Below are 15,166 nucleotides of genomic sequence, written 5' to 3'. Positions count from 1 at the left end.
TAGATTGAACTAGTAACATAATAGAAGGATTCGAAAAAGCAGTCTCCGGCGAAACATTTCCCAAGGTTTAGTACCTAAATTCCTGTCTAACAAGTCTCTCACTTAGAGTCCACAATCTTTCTGCGTCTGTAGGGTCTCGGCCCCAGCACTTGTATTCTTCGAGATCCAAGACTTGGCTATCTTCAAGGTATCTTCCATTAACTTTAACAATTTAGTAATTTAGCTTTTGGATTGAGAGAAGGGGAGTAATAACCACTTACCATGCATCGATATAAAATCATGAAATGCTGCGAAGACGTAGGTTGCGACACCTTGCTGTTGACTCTTGGCATTGAAGCTGCGGAACTTAGTCAAGGCAAGATTGCGTCCAATCTCGGCTTTGTAGCGGGTTAGCAAAGATTATTCGTAGGCCAAGTATTGAGTAGCACGTACCAAGTTCAGGCCAAGCAGCTTCTTCAAGGTGAGAACTGAGGTTAGTGCGGATTACTCCCGGATGAAGGCTTACTGATATAAGTCCTTTATTCGCAAATCGCGCAGCAAGGGAGATGGAGAATAGCATGTTCGCTGACTTTGACTGACCATAAGCATACCACCGATTGTAAGGGCCATGCTACTCATATAAGCTCCATTAGTATCTCAATTGGGTACACGATCCATGCTATCCTCTAGCCTACCTCAAAGTTCCAGTCCTCGAATCTCACACGAGATAATTCATGACCGTTGCTCGAAACGTTCACCACGCGGCTTTTCCGGCTTCCATCTGCTGAAACCAGCTTGTTGATAATCAGGTTTGTGAAAAGAAAGTGTCCAAGATGGTTTACTCCAAATTGAAGCTCGATGCCATCAGTGGTTTGACTGTACGGCACTGCCATAATACCTGAGCTATTTATGAGCACATCAATGTGTGGAACATCATCGTAGTTGTTGACTTCGCTGGCGGCCTCGCGAATCTTTTCTTGGGAGGCAAGGTCGAGCTTGAGGACACGGGTGGCCACGGTGGGTGCAATGGATTTAATTGCAGCAACGACTGGTTCGAGCTTAGAAGTGTCACGAGAGGCAAGAATGATCAATGATGGGCCGTGTGGAGCAATAGTTTCGGCGAACGCAGCACCAAGGCTTCCACAAGATGGACCGGTTATGAGGACAACTTTGCCTCGAATCGCGTTGGAGCAGATGGCGGCGATCTCATCACCGGTTGTTTCAAATCCGAAGGTAGACATGACGAGGCTTGATCTCTGGTGAGATGCAAAACTATGGAAGAAGCGAGTTGTTGGATGAAGTTGAAATGACGAAGAATTTGTACAATTTATAGCTTTCGCTTTCCTTGCGATATCAAGAACAATACTGCGGATCCCTTCCCGATTCGGTCAATTTACACTAGACCAGCATCCAGATGGGGATTAGCGCAAGATGTCGGAGATAAGCCCTTATGGCCTTCAAGCCTCGAGTCGAACTACTTCAACGCTAACAGTCCCTCTCTTTCCCCTTTCCCTTCTTTTCTATCCATCAACATCCTAAAACAGCTAGAAACTATGAGTCTATCAGCAGAGGTTATATTTCCCGTGGGACTGTCCGGTGACGACGACCCCTGCATCTTCCGATACGACATCGGCCCTACGGCTTCAAAGGTAGCGAAGAAAAGAGGGAGACCGAAAGGAAGTACGTAATGAAACTCTCACCTTGATTCGCAAGAGACTGACTTGTGCAGACATCAAGCGCTCAGTCCCACAACGGAATCCAAAACTACCTGCTTTCGAGTTCATTCATATTGACGGCCATTCCGGCATTCCAGATGCCGACTCACGTAAGATGATCCGGAGACGAGTAATGATTAATCATATTGTTCATCGTGAGAAAAATAATGAAGAGCAATCTTTGGGCTCTAGGCTCTCTCCCCAGATTGCTGGCGTTGACCCTTTCAGCACGTTGCCGATTGCGTTCGAGCCATATGCACATGATCTTCTAAAATACTGTGGGTTCCCAGAGTATGTAACGAGGAGAAATTTACTTACAATCATAGATATTACCACCGGATGGCAGAAATACTACTCCATAGAGAAACGAACTGCCCTCAACCCAATAACGGAGTACTGGATATCTCTAGTCATGGTTGATGATGCATTTTTGCATACAATTATCGGGTGTGCCGACCTGCACTTTTCTCCGGGCAAAGCGCCTCAAGCGTCCCTCACGACCATAAAGCATTTAAATGCTGCAATCTCAATTGTGAATAAACGCATTGAGAATAATGAGATCCCCACTGACGCAACTTTGGTCATCGTTGCCACAATGGCTCTCATGGAAGTTAGTACTCTCCTTAGCTAACCCATGGATGGATCGCATTTCTTCTAACCAAGGCTTTAATAGAAGCACCGAGGATCCCATGAGAATTGGAATATTCATATGAAGGGCCTTCAAAAGTTGGTCGCTCTTCGTGGTGGACTGGAGTCGCTGGAATCACAACCTCTTGCAATGGGAAAGTTATACAGGTATGAGATGCAGCCACTTTTAATCCATCGCCTTAGATCATTGCTAATATTTCTTCATGCAATTCAAAGAGCCGATCTGGCTGGCTCCATAGATGCTGTCCAGGAACCATACTTTTCGAACCGACAGCTCTCGACGCCCATGAAATCCGATCCACAATGTCTTAACGCCGGATTTCAAAAGCTCAACTCCATGAACCCTTTCGATAATACTTTGATATCCTGTATCCTAAATACAGCTGATATCATGTCATCTCTTAAGAAACTGAACATAAAGAGCTCCCACCCCGAAGCAGCCAGGATTCGCTATTGTTCTACGGCTCTACAGTACACTCTTCTTTCGGTAAAATACTCGGATTCAATTCATGAAGTCTGCCGACTCTCTCTTCTTCTGTTCTCGGAGATTCTGGTCAATCTTAGCTCTTTGCTATTTCACAAATATGAAATGCTAATTGCTAAGATATGGGATATTTATGACGCCTCATATATTCACTTATTTCCACCGGAGTTCAAACTTTGGATTTTTGTAATTGTCTCATCTTGCACAATCTCAGAGCAGACAAAGATTCGTTCTTTTCATGTTGTTTCTGAAGCTGCTTTGGCATTGGATCTGTCTACAATCGAGGCGGAATTTGTGCTGAAAAGCTTTTTGTGGGATCCTGCCCTGGGGACTGATGTATGCCAGGTCGCAAGGAGTACATTGCCCTTCAAGTGATCGAAATATTTTGATGATAAAATCTTCCCCAGCCTTATAGGTACACCCTGCATTTTCCTAGTTCTAAATAAATGGAGATGTAGAGATGGAATAAAAGGATGTTCATAACCTCATCTGAGATTGAGAGATGTGGAAGATAACAGAGAGACTTGAAATGCATAACTACATACCCGAGGACAGAGATAAAAAAGAAAAAAGCGCTATTTGCAAGAAAGTTGGGGGGGGAATAGAAATGAAAGAAACAGCGTCGAGCCCGACTTTTCCTCCATTCCATGGCGTGAATGTCGGCCAAGATACGCATAGATAAATGAAGAAAGAAAAATGAAAGAATGAAAGAAAAAGACAACGAATGCAACCAAGGTATATACGAACAAAATAACTAGCATTTCCGTCATATAGTCTCCTAGGAGGAAACGTATTTTCCACCAACCAACTTGCGGCTGGTTGGGACCTCTTGCCAATTGACTGGGGCAGGAGATTGCTTTCCACTATCAGCGAAAGGATCATTGTCTTGCTGGGTAGATTCCGACACGGCACGACTGACACCAAGTCGAGAGGCGGACTCGGTGGTGTGAAGCTCGAACTTTGCTTCGACATTGCCCTTGCGAGGGCCAGGGGTGGATGTAGTGAAGCGAACAAGGAATTTGCCATCGTCACCAGAGCCAGGGGCCTTAACTTCAAGCTCGGGGATTCTCCAAGTGACAGTGGAATTCTTGCGGCGGAAAGTAGCGCCAGAGTTCGGGTGCATCACGGCGCTGGTTGCGTGGGCAACACTCTCGCGCGGCTGCTTGGTAATCTCGTCTTCAGCGGCGACATCCAAGCCCACAGTCAAAATCACGTTCTTCAAGGTGATAGATTCCACAGGTTGGGAAACGAAGGCTGGGTTCATGGAGTAAAAAATGATAGCACTGGCTTGGGACCCCTGCAGGTTCCAAGCTGGTTTGAAGATCACAGGGCAGTAGGAGGATGAATTGCTAGGATCGAGGTGCAATTGGTACTTGAAGGCCACTGTCGGCATGGGACGAGAAATGCTGCCCAACTGGAGATCATACTCGCCCCGCTTCTCATCGCTGGTGTCTTTGCTGGTTTCCTGAACGAAGTGAGGGTTTGCAGCGACCTTCTCCAACACAGGGAAGTTGTCCAGACGGATGCGCAAAGAGTCTGCTGCAAAGCCCGGCGCAACGTTGTGGGCCAAAGCAAGCTCACCCATCACAGAGGACTTGGTCACCTTGCCCTCCGAAAACCATGCGTTGACGGTCTCAATAATTGATGCATTAAGACCGGGCTCGTATAGCTCCGGATGCATGCTGAAAGTCTGGCCGTGCGTAGTATGCCCCGAGCGGACTGAGGTTGTGTCCGAAACGGCATGGTCATCCGTTGCAGTGCTCAGAGATGGAGTGTGCCTGATCGGAGAGGACGGAGAGTACGCATCGGATGCGATTTGGTTAGGAGCCAACTCACTGCCTGGGTTTGCAATGAAAACTGTATTGCGCACATCACGGCGACCGCGAATAGTACCTGCATTCCGTCTCATTACAGACTGCGGGGCCCGCAAGCGAAGAGTGTTTGCCATGTCATCCATGGCTTGCTTAGCCTGGTTTTCGTCTTCGAAAATAGGTTGGTCACGGATTGTCAAGTTCATACCAGACTCATCCAGTCCGGCGGCTTCCCTTTGGGCACGAGTGACTTCATCTACCGTTGAAGGGCGCTCAGTGAATCCTTCTGAATCAACATGTGAAGGATCAGTGCCATTCCTAACGATTCCGGGTTGGAACTCTGGCGAGGTTCCGTTTGTTGTAGTTGGGAATGGCTGTGCCATCGGAGCTGGAGCAAGAGTCTCCCCCCTGTGGTCTGATCATGCGACACGCTGGGGGTTCGTGTATATTCTTCTTCGATCATCGACGAGTCGGGACGGTCTGCAGTGGATGGGGGTGATTCTGGAATTTGCATATCCCTTGATGAATCGGATCTCTTGAAAGGTGCAAATGGACTGCGCTTCTTCTCTGCCTTCCTGTCGAAGGTTGAACCCGACGGTATGACCATGCTCTTCCGTCTGCCCATAACGGTACCCAGTCGCCTTAATCCACCGAGTGCGGTGTTTCGTGGCTGTGGTTCTGGAGCTGTCCAAATGTTAAATTTTGGAGGAGAAACTTCTTGGAATTGTAAACTCACCAGGGGGCGTTGGAGTAGGTGTCTGCCTTTCTGACCTTTCTGATCGCTCGCTAGACGCATCATCATGAATACGCGAGGGGGGTGCAAGCGGCGTACTGGTTGGAGTCTCAAAAGCAGACTGAGCAGGCGCGGGAGGCGTTTCGGGGAGGGGAGGTTCTCCTCGAGGCACAGCCGGCGAGGCTGGGATGCGGTTTCCCTTCATTTTTGCAGCAAAAGTTTGGATCTCATCTGCAGTCTGCACGTTCAGGAGAACATTCAGACAGCTCTCAGCAGCCTGCCGACCGCGCTCAACTTGGTCCACCTCATGGGTTTCTAACTGCGTGAGCACGTCTCGGAGATGGTTGAGCCGACCTTCATCTGCTGCCTGGAGCTGCTCAAATACAAAAGGCGCGCGTGATTCCCACTGCTGGCTGACCTCTTCCGCGGCGGCAACTGCACTCGCCAGCTGTTTCGGGTTCTTGGTGCTCTTCTTTTTGGCCTTTTCTACTTTATCTTGAGCCGCCTCGATACTCTTGGCCAGTCCCGCCAAGTTGCTTTGAATCCCGGGCATTGACTGCATGTCACGGTTCTTGGTGCTGTATTCCCTCAGAGGGCGTTCCACATCTTCCTCGATCTTTGTCGCAAGGGTCTCATGCGATGTAGCGAGCGCCTCGGTCGCATTAATGATGCGCTGCCAAGGGATTTGGAATACGCTGGACGCTAGTTAGAATCTCATAATGTCGCCATTCTAACGATTTGACCATTCAAGGGCACAATGAACTTACCCAAGTGCGGCACCATTGTCCAGGCTAGGGCGATTTGCCAGCTTTCGCAAGCCTTGGGTGTATGCCTCCTCCACGCGACGACGTTCCTTGTACCAAGTCAGCACTGGGGCCCCGCAACGTCCAGGAATGTGACCCGAGGGATCTAGCGGGGAGTAGAGCACTGCTCCATCGTACCTGGAGAAAGTCTGCGATATCTGAGTGGATCTTATTTATAATTCGAATGCGATCGGTGAGGACATTTGTAGCTTGGCTAGGGTGCAATGTGGCCTGGAGAATGGTGGTATCACCCATCGTCAATACATTGTACCTTTGGCTCAGGGACTCGAGAGCTTGGAGAAGTTAACTGACCAGCAGCGCTGGGTATTCCTGCCGGGATAGCTCCATGGTTTCAAGGTTGAAGGTCAATAGAGCGCATCAAGCGCATAACCAGAGGAAATGGTTACGGTGGGGTTGAAATGGTCTGGGTGGCTAAGATCAATGATGCGGGATTGAGATTGAAGGTAAGTGGCATTCGATCGCCGCCGAAGACGGGGATATGGCTGGTCGCTGGGGATGACGGATGGGGGCGGGTGAAGGCGGAAGGCGGTGGGGGAGACAACTACATATGGCCTAGAGCCGCGCGACATGACAGCTAAGAATGGATCAATTCTATAGATCAAAGGACTCTTACCCAAACCCATATTGCTACGTGCGATATTAATTGGGTACTTATCGAGGAATTTGCCTGGAACTGCTCAGTAGCTGAGCGTTTTCAATTGTGGCAGTAAACTGCAAGTGGTGCCTCAGGCATGATAAACGGGAATCCGTCGATCTATACCTTTTCCTCCAGATCGCATGATGTAGGTTCGCTATTTGGATATCCTTGCTTGTAGTTGGCAATTTATTCTGTTAGCACATACCTACCTCAAAACGCAGCAAAATTGCAATAGTTCTGCCCTTGCCTAGTATTTTCCAGCAATCAGACAAGACCAAGTATGACGCCTTTCTCCGCTACTAGATCACATGACATCATTGTCAGGTCCACAATGTTTGTCACCTAATTCATTGTGCGGTTCCACAATCGTCCGCCGAGGTTAATTCCATTTATACAGCTATGGATTGGCATAAGGATCTGGGTTTCACAGATCGATTACGAGCCATCCAGTCTCTGTCAGTGAAAGTCTTTCCTGGATAAATAAAATCTACTCACATTCATTCCAGCACTTTAGCCTATCAGCAGACATCTTCATCTGATGCCTTTGCTGAGGCCCAAGCCCAGGCCAGGCAATGTGAAAATGAGGCCTACGACCACGCTACTTCCAAGGTCCGTCTTTTGACATTTTGAAGATTCGCGAAACTTGACCGGCCGTTTAATGCCATAAGTATTTTAGGAACAATATGATCAGATTTGCCAAAAGGCAATTGACGCAGCGGAGGCTACCAGCTCTGTAGCAGTGACCAATGACAGCTCATATCCAGGCCAAGATAACTTTCCAGATTCTGTGACCCCAGATGAAGCAATCCTGGGGGAGACATTCGGCCAGTATAAATCATGCTTCCATCATTTCGATGGGCTTCATTCGACAATTTATAGGTCCAAAGCACAGGATGGATCGGCGCGGGCCATCAAGATTACCATCCCGCATCTCATGACGGCTCCCCACGATGCCCATCGTGAGGTCCGACTGCTTCGGGCAGCATCCAGCCAATACGTAATTCACTTGATTGAAACATTCAATCTAGATGAAGGTCGATTGGTCATGGTTTTCCCTTTTCTGCGGTTCGACTTCGAGCATCTGCTGCGGCGGGACATGGTCACTGCCACACAGACTCGTTCCATTCTACGGGATATGTTCTCTGGCCTTGCCCATATTCACAAATTAGGGATCATCCATCGTGATGTCAAGCCCTCTAATATTTTAATGGACTCTCCCAACGGACCCGCATACCTGGCCGATTTTGGGATTTCTTGGAAAGAGGGAGACGCTGGGTCCGAGCCCTCGGATTCAAAAATCACCGATGTGGGAACGACTTGTTACCGTCCCCCGGAGATTTTATTTGGGTATCGGGGATACGGCACGGCTCTGGATCTCTGGGCGGCAGGTTGCGTTGTAGCGGAATGCACCGTCGTAGGTCATCGGTCTCTTTTTGATTCCGGGCCCCTGGGCAGTGATCTATCCCTAATCCACTCCATTTTCCAGACGCTAGGGACACCAGATGAAAATAGCTGGCCAGTAAGTTCTTCTGTTTTCCACGTGGGAGTTGATCCAGGAATAACCAGCAAGTAGGGAGTCCATGTGTTACCAGATTGGGGCAAGGTGGAATTCCACCCCTTCGCAGCTCAGTCCTGGGACGAAATTTTGCCTGGTGCATCGTCCAAGGGCCGAGACTTAGTCCGCCAGTTGGTCTGTTACGAGAGCAGCCAACGGCTTTCTGCCGACGAGGTAAGCGAACGCCGTAATATCCGAATCTCAATGGTCGCTCATTAATAATATCCCCAGGCTCTCCAGCACTCGTATTTCTCCACACCTTAATCTCGATGACGAGACCGCCACAGGAATGTCCCATCTCAGCCACAAAATTTGACAGCTGTGCCTCACCCAGCCCTTCAGAAAGCATGCTATAAACGCCTCCGGCAAATATGTTATACGGGACAAGCTCAATCTAGGATACCGATCCTGATGACCATGAGATACCCACTCGTTTCAATTACACCGCTAGAAAAAGAATAATAATACACATTGGGCAGCCTAAGATGCTGATCTGGGGCCAACGAAATCCCTAAAATTTAAAATTTGGGACTTTACCCTGTCCGAACAATCTCCGGCAAAACCGGAAATTACAGTCTCCACCGATCAATGAGAAGCGGTGATGAACCGAGGGTGAAACACCCAACATCAGCGCATGAAGTCCGTGCCCCGCGTTTGTAGTCCGGCACTTGGGCCCTTGGGGGCCATCACACATTTCCCTTGAATACAGGAGACTCATGAAATCTGCATAGAATCGGAGAACCTTGGAACAAGATTTCGAATCGTAGGAACCAGGTCCACATTGAACCATGAAACTTCACTTCCTCTTAATATTGAGACCAAACAGTCGAGGTTCTCGTATGCAAGATGGATGGAGCCGTTTTTTTTAATACCAGGCACCGTATTATACGAGCCAATCGCATTGAGAGCCAATACAGATCGTCCCCACATCCGGTTAGCCTCTGTACCAATTCAATACCGGGTCAGGGTCTCCATCGTTGTACATGCACTCATTTCGGTTCCTCGTGGGAATCGGAGGGGGCTCGCTGATCAAACTACTTTCTCTCTTTCTTTGTCTACACTCCTTATTACGGCCTGGACGTCGTTATCCTCTCATTCTTTTCATAGACTGCTGTCGGGCCGTGCTCGATCGATCCCAGTCGTCCATTCTTTTGATTTTACACCACATTCCGCATAACGCGGGTGTGGACTACCTCAAGAGCGCGATCAGGGTTCCTGACTCGCGTTGGAATTTAGCAAAATCTTGACCTTGGGAGCTTTTCACTCTGGAGTGAACACCAATTTATCTCAACCCAACGATTTTGTGTTTCAATACTCAAAGTCTTACGGTCATCATGGTGCACGGGCATGCACATCACACCCACGACCACCCCCTCGAGGGGCGTCTTGAGGAGCGGGGCCACAATGAAAATGATGATACCATCATCGTCTATACGACCATAGTCAATGGCGATGGTAACGATAACGCCGATACCAAGACCAAGGCGGAAAAGACAAAGGACTCGAACGTTGGTGTTGGTCCTGCTGTTGGTATCTCTGCTACCAAGACGACCTCCGAAGAGAGCAAGACCACTGAGGAGGTAACTAAGACAACCGAAGAGGCCAAATCTTCCACTAAGGAGGAGAAGACAAGCACCAAGGAGTCTGAAAAAGAGAGCACCACGGAGAAGGAAACCAAGGAAACCACTACCTCTGAGACCGAGAAGTCAAAGACGACAGCAGAGGCCACCACAACCGAGCACACTGAGGCTATCACCACCGCCACGGATACGGCGCAAACAGGTGCCACTGCGACTCAGACTTCCTTTGTGACTTCAACCTCGTCAAGTTCGGCCGACTCTACCAAGGATGTGAACGGTCTCGATCTTGCTGCGACTGCCAGCGCATCTTCTACCAATTCCGCTGCTTCAGCTTCCTCCACAGCGATCAGCTCTGGATCGACGGGTCTATCCTCTGGCGCCACAGCTGGTGTGGCCATCGGTGTCATTTTGGGTGTGGGTTTTATTGCGGCTCTTATTTTCTTCATTGTCCGAAAGAAGAAGCGCAACCAGGCAGATGACCCTCCCCCAATGGACGAGAAGATGTTCAGCGCCCAGAATCTGCCCCCTTTCCCACCAGTTCCTAAGCCAATGACTCCATCGCAAGCCCCGAAGCTCAACGTTCGCCCCATCACCCAGTTCGCACCTGATCTGAGCAACAGTGGCTCCTTCAACACCGCTAGCACTTTCGCCGACGCAGGAGTCGGTGCAGGTGCTGGTGCAGGAGCTGCAGTCGCCTCGCGTAATCTGACTGGTGATGTGCCACCTCAAACTCCACCAAAGTCGGCCGCCAGCTCTCAAAATCCTTTCACTGATCCGGTCAACCCTTTCAATACTGCTAGCACAGCATACTCGGTCCATTCCAAGAGTCCGTCGTCGAGTTCAGACCCTTCAGGTCCTTCGGGCCCAGCTGTCGCAGCAACAGCTGCTGGAGCTGCAGCCCTGGGGGCCGCCGGTGCCGCTGCTGTAGCCTCCCACGAATCTGATAAGACACAGTCAACCCGAGCTGAATCCATGGAATCGGACGTCCGTCCACCAAACTCGCCTAGCCCCGTTAGTGTGGATGGTGAATCCGTTTCATCAGCAGCAATGATTGCTGGAGGTGCGGCTGCCGCAGGCGTTACCGGAGGTGCTGCTCCAGGACCGTTAAATGTGTACCGTGTACAGCTAGACTTCAGCCCTTCACAGGAAGACGAACTGGAACTTCAAGCCGGCAGCCTCGTCCGGATGCTTCACGAATATGATGATGGATGGGTAAGTTTTACGTGAATAACTACCTCTCCCAGACGAACACTTTACTAACATCCCTTCCAGGCTCTGTGCGTCCGCCTTGACCGTTCCCAGCAAGGAGTCGCTCCTAGATCATGCCTATCTTCTCGCCCTGTCAAGCCTCGTCCGCGTCCACCACCCGGTGCCCCTGGCCCCGGCCCCCGTGGCCCACCAATCATGGGGCCCAACGGCCACCCAATGTCACCAGGCGGTCGCGGTCCACCCTCTGGACGATTCTATCCCACAGACGCACGTCCAAGGTCACCAGGCGGTCCTGGATACGGCCCGCCCCGCCCTTACCCTGGTCGCTCAATGTCGCCTGCAGGGCAATTCCCTGTTCCTCGATCCATGAGTCCCGGTCCCAGATCCATGCCCCCAGGTCCCCGCTCTATGTCCCCGGGACCTAGCATGCGACCCGGTCCCAGTCCAAGGGCCATGTCACCAGGCCCCGGCCCCTACAATGTCCCCCGATCAATGAGCCCAGGACCCTACGGCCCTGGAATGCAGCGACCAGTAATCCATGCCAACCAACGTCAACGAAGTAACAGTGCAGGCAACATCTCCCCACCGAATGTCGGCACTGCAGCTCCTCCCCGATCGAGTCCTCTGGCTGTAGCACAGCCTCCAGCACCCGCTCCTACAAGCGACCTCCCTGCTATTCCTAGTTCTGCACCTAGCTCTCCTGAGTCGCAAATTAGCAGGAAACCTGTTCATGCAGACTTCTAATCTGCTGTTAATGACCCAAGATACCCCATGAGCTGAGCTCTCCCTTGCAGATTAAAGAGAGATGTATTTCTCGTCTTGTGTCCCGCTGGCGGAATGAGCCTATTAGTACATTGTTCGACTCACTCTGTGCGTCAGTGACGAACAAGTCTTTGTATGTGTTTTTATACTGGTTTCGTTTGAATGTTTCCTTGTTTTTACACTATCTTGTTTTGATAATTTGCATGGTGGATTTTATTGAGTAAATCCCCTTTGGCCTTGCAAACATTCCCTTCCCTTACTTACCCTTTCTCTTCCTTTCCCCCATTTTCTTCTCCACGACGAATTGGAGTTGTATCCCAACTCCTTGTCTTTTCGGATACACGTTTATTCACGGCGAATGAATGAATCGGAATACCTAGGACTTTGTACCATTTGATAGTTCTGGGAGATCTACCAGTTCATACTTGATAGAATGTTATTTTTCCACAAAAAGAAACCCCGCTTGATTGCTCTATATGAAACCTGAACCGAAATTTAATATACTGTTGTATACGCTTCAGCCCGTTTTCTATTTACAGATAGGGGTCAAAGATGAGGAACCTTTGCACTTGCAAGAATGAGGTTCACAATGCTCAGAATGCCTTCTCCAAGGATGAGACCAGAGGCCAACACAACCACAGTTGAAGACGCAGCATCTGCTTTGTCAGCTGCCTGCTTAGCCAAAGCAGATCCCTCTTGTTCGGAAGCGAGGACTGTTGAGCCAACAGTCTCAGTTCGCACGGAGGGGCCCTCATTATGATCTGGATTCGCAGGCGAGGCATGCTTGCGAGCCCACCACCAAGCAATGATTCCACCTATAACTCTCGCGAGTGTGAAGGAGGGAACATTGAAAATGCCCACGGCGACGGCAATTCCACCAGGAACCCAGTCTCTCCATGCAGGAGGCTTCCCGCCAATTACAAAAGCAGGAGAAGCAGCTGCGATTCGGACCGCTGTGAGACCCATCCAAATAACACCAGCTATGGCCGAGGCCTGCCACGCCATATCCGGCAATCCCTGGCCGGTGACAAGTCGAGCAGTGAAGATCCAGACATATGCTGTGGGGGTCTGGAACATCTCGCCAGGGATCTCATATACATTGACATACATCTTATACACGGCAGTCGAAAGGACGGCACCGACAAGACTTCCGATCATCTGACCGTAAAACTGGGCCTTTGGGCTCGCGCCGAGGAGATGGCCTGTTTTCAGATCTTGCATCATGTCGCCGGCTTGTAGGGCGCCAGATTCAGAGACTGCACCTGCTAGTAGGTTCGTGACCAGAGCTGTGCGTCGGGAGAAATGTGACGCTGGGGTCACTAGCGAGAATAGGAGCTGTGTCAGCTTGCTGATCCCAGATACAGGGTTTAGATCCGTTTCACCGAGAGCTCGGACACCCATAATAGAGAGGAGCACTGCAAGGAGTGTGGCGAGGCTTGATAGGAGTGGAGAGATGATGTCGCCGAAGACGAAATGCATGCACACGACATTCAGGATTAGTGTGAGAGGTAGCAAAATGACCACTGTACGGGTTGAGATGAGCTGAGATGCCGGGGCATCTTGTTCTTCCGGCTCTTCCACAATTGAGGCGGAGTGGGGGTTATGGTCCTCGTGATCCTGGCCAGGATTCAGAGCAGAGTAGTTAACATAGGAGCGGTCGTGAGGTTGCGACTGCAGCCGAAATGCGATCCACCTGCCAAGTCTAGTAGAGCGGAACCAAGCTATCCACCTGGGAGCATGTTGAATCAAAGGCTTGATGACTAGCCAGCCGAGACTGACGAGGGAATCAGCAAGCATAATCGCCAGTGAGATCCAAACGATCCACGCTTTGCTTCCATTGTCCCAGCTGTCCACTGGTCCAGGGGCCCACCCGCGACTCTTCGCCAGAGGCGAGAGGATGCCCCATCCCAGGATTGCACCGAAAAGCATATGCATGCACGTTGATGGACCCATGATGATTCCCTGGCCAATATACGCAGGAGACGGGTTAAGAGTCCAAAGCCAGTTATGAGCGAGACCCACCCCAAGTAATGGAAGGTCGCGGACGAGTGGAACAAAGTAAGAGAAAAGAGTCTATAGATGTTAGTCGAGCTTTGGAGAAATATCCTAGGGGAAAAATGTCTCACGTAAATCCCGGAGACTACAAATGCACCGATAAGCAGCCGCATCTTCGACCGCCAATCCTTTTTATCAGTTGCCTGGTCTTCAGCCTCTCCATCCTTCAATAGGAGACCTCGTGATTCATTCGCGGATGGTACAGAGACCGCATTCTCCTGGGCTAGCTCAATAGGCCGGTCCTGAACTTCCACTGGAGTCTTTTCATCTTTCCCAGCGCCATGGAGAACCCGAAGCATCAGTGCAGACGCAGTGCCACTTGGGAACCGCAGCTTCTCTCGCACGATAACCTCTTTGCGTAATGGTACAGCAAACACAACACCAAACAAGCAAACTCCAAGACTCCAAACCACCAGTTTCCAGAAACCGAGCTTGAGGGGGCCGCCCTCGCCATCTCCGCCACCACCCGTCGGCCCATCTTCACCGTCTTTCAGCAGGAACTCCAAGGCAGGAATTACCCCGACAAAACCACATCCGAGCGGCATAGTTCCCACCGCTCCGGCGACGGTCTGAATCAGCACGTTCTCAATCGGCGTAAACGGGAAAGATAGCTGCTTGGACAGCACCTTGAAGACCGAGAAGCCGATCAAGGCCGAAGGCATGGCCATGGTGCTGATCCATCCTGTCTGAAGACCGAAATATGTATTTGAAAAGGTAATTAGAGCTCCGATGATGAGGCCGACAATGAGCGAGCGGGGCGTGAAGCTCTGGGCGGAGGTGGCCGTCGCGTGCGGAGTCGGTGCTACGTTTTCGGGCACATCTGGGTGCTGACCGGGGGAGATCGAGTCATCTAGCCCCTGGTTCTGTGACTCGGAGGCATTGCCTGCCATGCTGAGGGTCTGGTAATTCATTTGCCCAGCAGAGTCATGGTGGAAGAGACGAGACGAGTTGGGGTTGATAAGCAGCGGATGAATAATGATAAGATCACATGACGTCACATCATGATTGGTTGGTTCTGATCTATACACTAGTGCCTTTCGCTTTTACTTTTCACTTTTCATTTCACTCATTTCTAATGGCATTACATTGACCAAACGCATACATTAATATCTCGGGCCGGTTATGCAGGACCGATTATTCAAGGGACCCATGCAATTGAGCCCCACAGCCAGCA

At 50.3% G+C, this 15,166-nt stretch overlaps 7 protein-coding genes across 7 annotated transcripts; 3 read left to right on the top strand and 4 right to left on the bottom strand.

Annotated features, from left to right (window-relative positions):
- Positions 1-67: 67 nt before the first annotated feature.
- N7484_002363 (uncharacterized protein) lies at positions 68-1,220 on the bottom strand (the record flags this gene model as incomplete). Its single annotated transcript, XM_057112783.1, has 4 exons — positions 68-201; positions 261-377; positions 433-610; positions 675-1,220. 4 exons carry the CDS (start codon positions 1,218-1,220, stop codon positions 68-70), a joined length of 975 nt encoding a protein of 324 aa, XP_056977520.1.
- A 312-nt stretch (positions 1,221-1,532) lies between these two features.
- N7484_002362 (uncharacterized protein) lies at positions 1,533-2,325 on the top strand (the record flags this gene model as incomplete). Its single annotated transcript, XM_057112782.1, has 2 exons — positions 1,533-1,659; positions 1,709-2,325. 2 exons carry the CDS (start codon positions 1,533-1,535, stop codon positions 2,323-2,325), a joined length of 744 nt encoding a protein of 247 aa, XP_056977519.1.
- Positions 2,326-3,604: 1,279 nt separating this feature from the next.
- Positions 3,605-6,521, bottom strand: N7484_002361 (uncharacterized protein; the record flags this gene model as incomplete). The annotated part of the gene is made up of 6 exons (XM_057112781.1): positions 3,605-5,052; positions 5,115-5,321; positions 5,374-6,065; positions 6,138-6,223; positions 6,312-6,404; positions 6,486-6,521. 6 exons carry the CDS (start codon positions 6,519-6,521, stop codon positions 3,605-3,607), a joined length of 2,562 nt encoding a protein of 853 aa, XP_056977518.1.
- Positions 6,522-6,538: 17 nt separating this feature from the next.
- N7484_002360 (uncharacterized protein) lies at positions 6,539-6,817 on the bottom strand (the record flags this gene model as incomplete). The annotated part of the gene is made up of 2 exons (XM_057112780.1): positions 6,539-6,768; positions 6,808-6,817. The coding sequence occupies 2 exons, from the start codon at positions 6,815-6,817 to the stop codon at positions 6,539-6,541; spliced, it is 240 nt and encodes a 79-aa protein (XP_056977517.1).
- Positions 6,818-7,230: 413 nt separating this feature from the next.
- N7484_002359 (putative cell division protein kinase (Ctk1)) lies at positions 7,231-8,650 on the top strand (the record flags this gene model as incomplete). The annotated part of the gene is made up of 5 exons (XM_057112779.1): positions 7,231-7,286; positions 7,338-7,440; positions 7,508-8,350; positions 8,405-8,560; positions 8,618-8,650. 5 exons carry the CDS (start codon positions 7,231-7,233, stop codon positions 8,648-8,650), a joined length of 1,191 nt encoding a protein of 396 aa, XP_056977516.1.
- A 1,070-nt stretch (positions 8,651-9,720) lies between these two features.
- N7484_002358 (SH3 domain protein) lies at positions 9,721-11,919 on the top strand (the record flags this gene model as incomplete). The annotated part of the gene is made up of 2 exons (XM_057112778.1): positions 9,721-11,178; positions 11,239-11,919. The coding sequence occupies 2 exons, from the start codon at positions 9,721-9,723 to the stop codon at positions 11,917-11,919; spliced, it is 2,139 nt and encodes a 712-aa protein (XP_056977515.1).
- Positions 11,920-12,483: 564 nt separating this feature from the next.
- On the bottom strand, positions 12,484-14,903 carry N7484_002357 (OPT family oligopeptide transporter; the record flags this gene model as incomplete). The annotated part of the gene is made up of 2 exons (XM_057112777.1): positions 12,484-14,010; positions 14,064-14,903. 2 exons carry the CDS (start codon positions 14,901-14,903, stop codon positions 12,484-12,486), a joined length of 2,367 nt encoding a protein of 788 aa, XP_056977514.1.
- Between the last annotated feature and the right edge of the window lie 263 nt (positions 14,904-15,166).

The sequence above is a fragment of the Penicillium longicatenatum genome, assembly GCF_028827895.1.
Source record: "Penicillium longicatenatum strain IBT 33135 chromosome Unknown contig_1_segment0_segment0, whole genome shotgun sequence".
NCBI classification, from domain to species: Eukaryota; Fungi; Ascomycota; class Eurotiomycetes; order Eurotiales; family Aspergillaceae; genus Penicillium; species Penicillium longicatenatum.
Note: the sequence above shows the minus strand (reverse complement) of the source record. Positions and strands in the feature narration are given on the sequence as shown.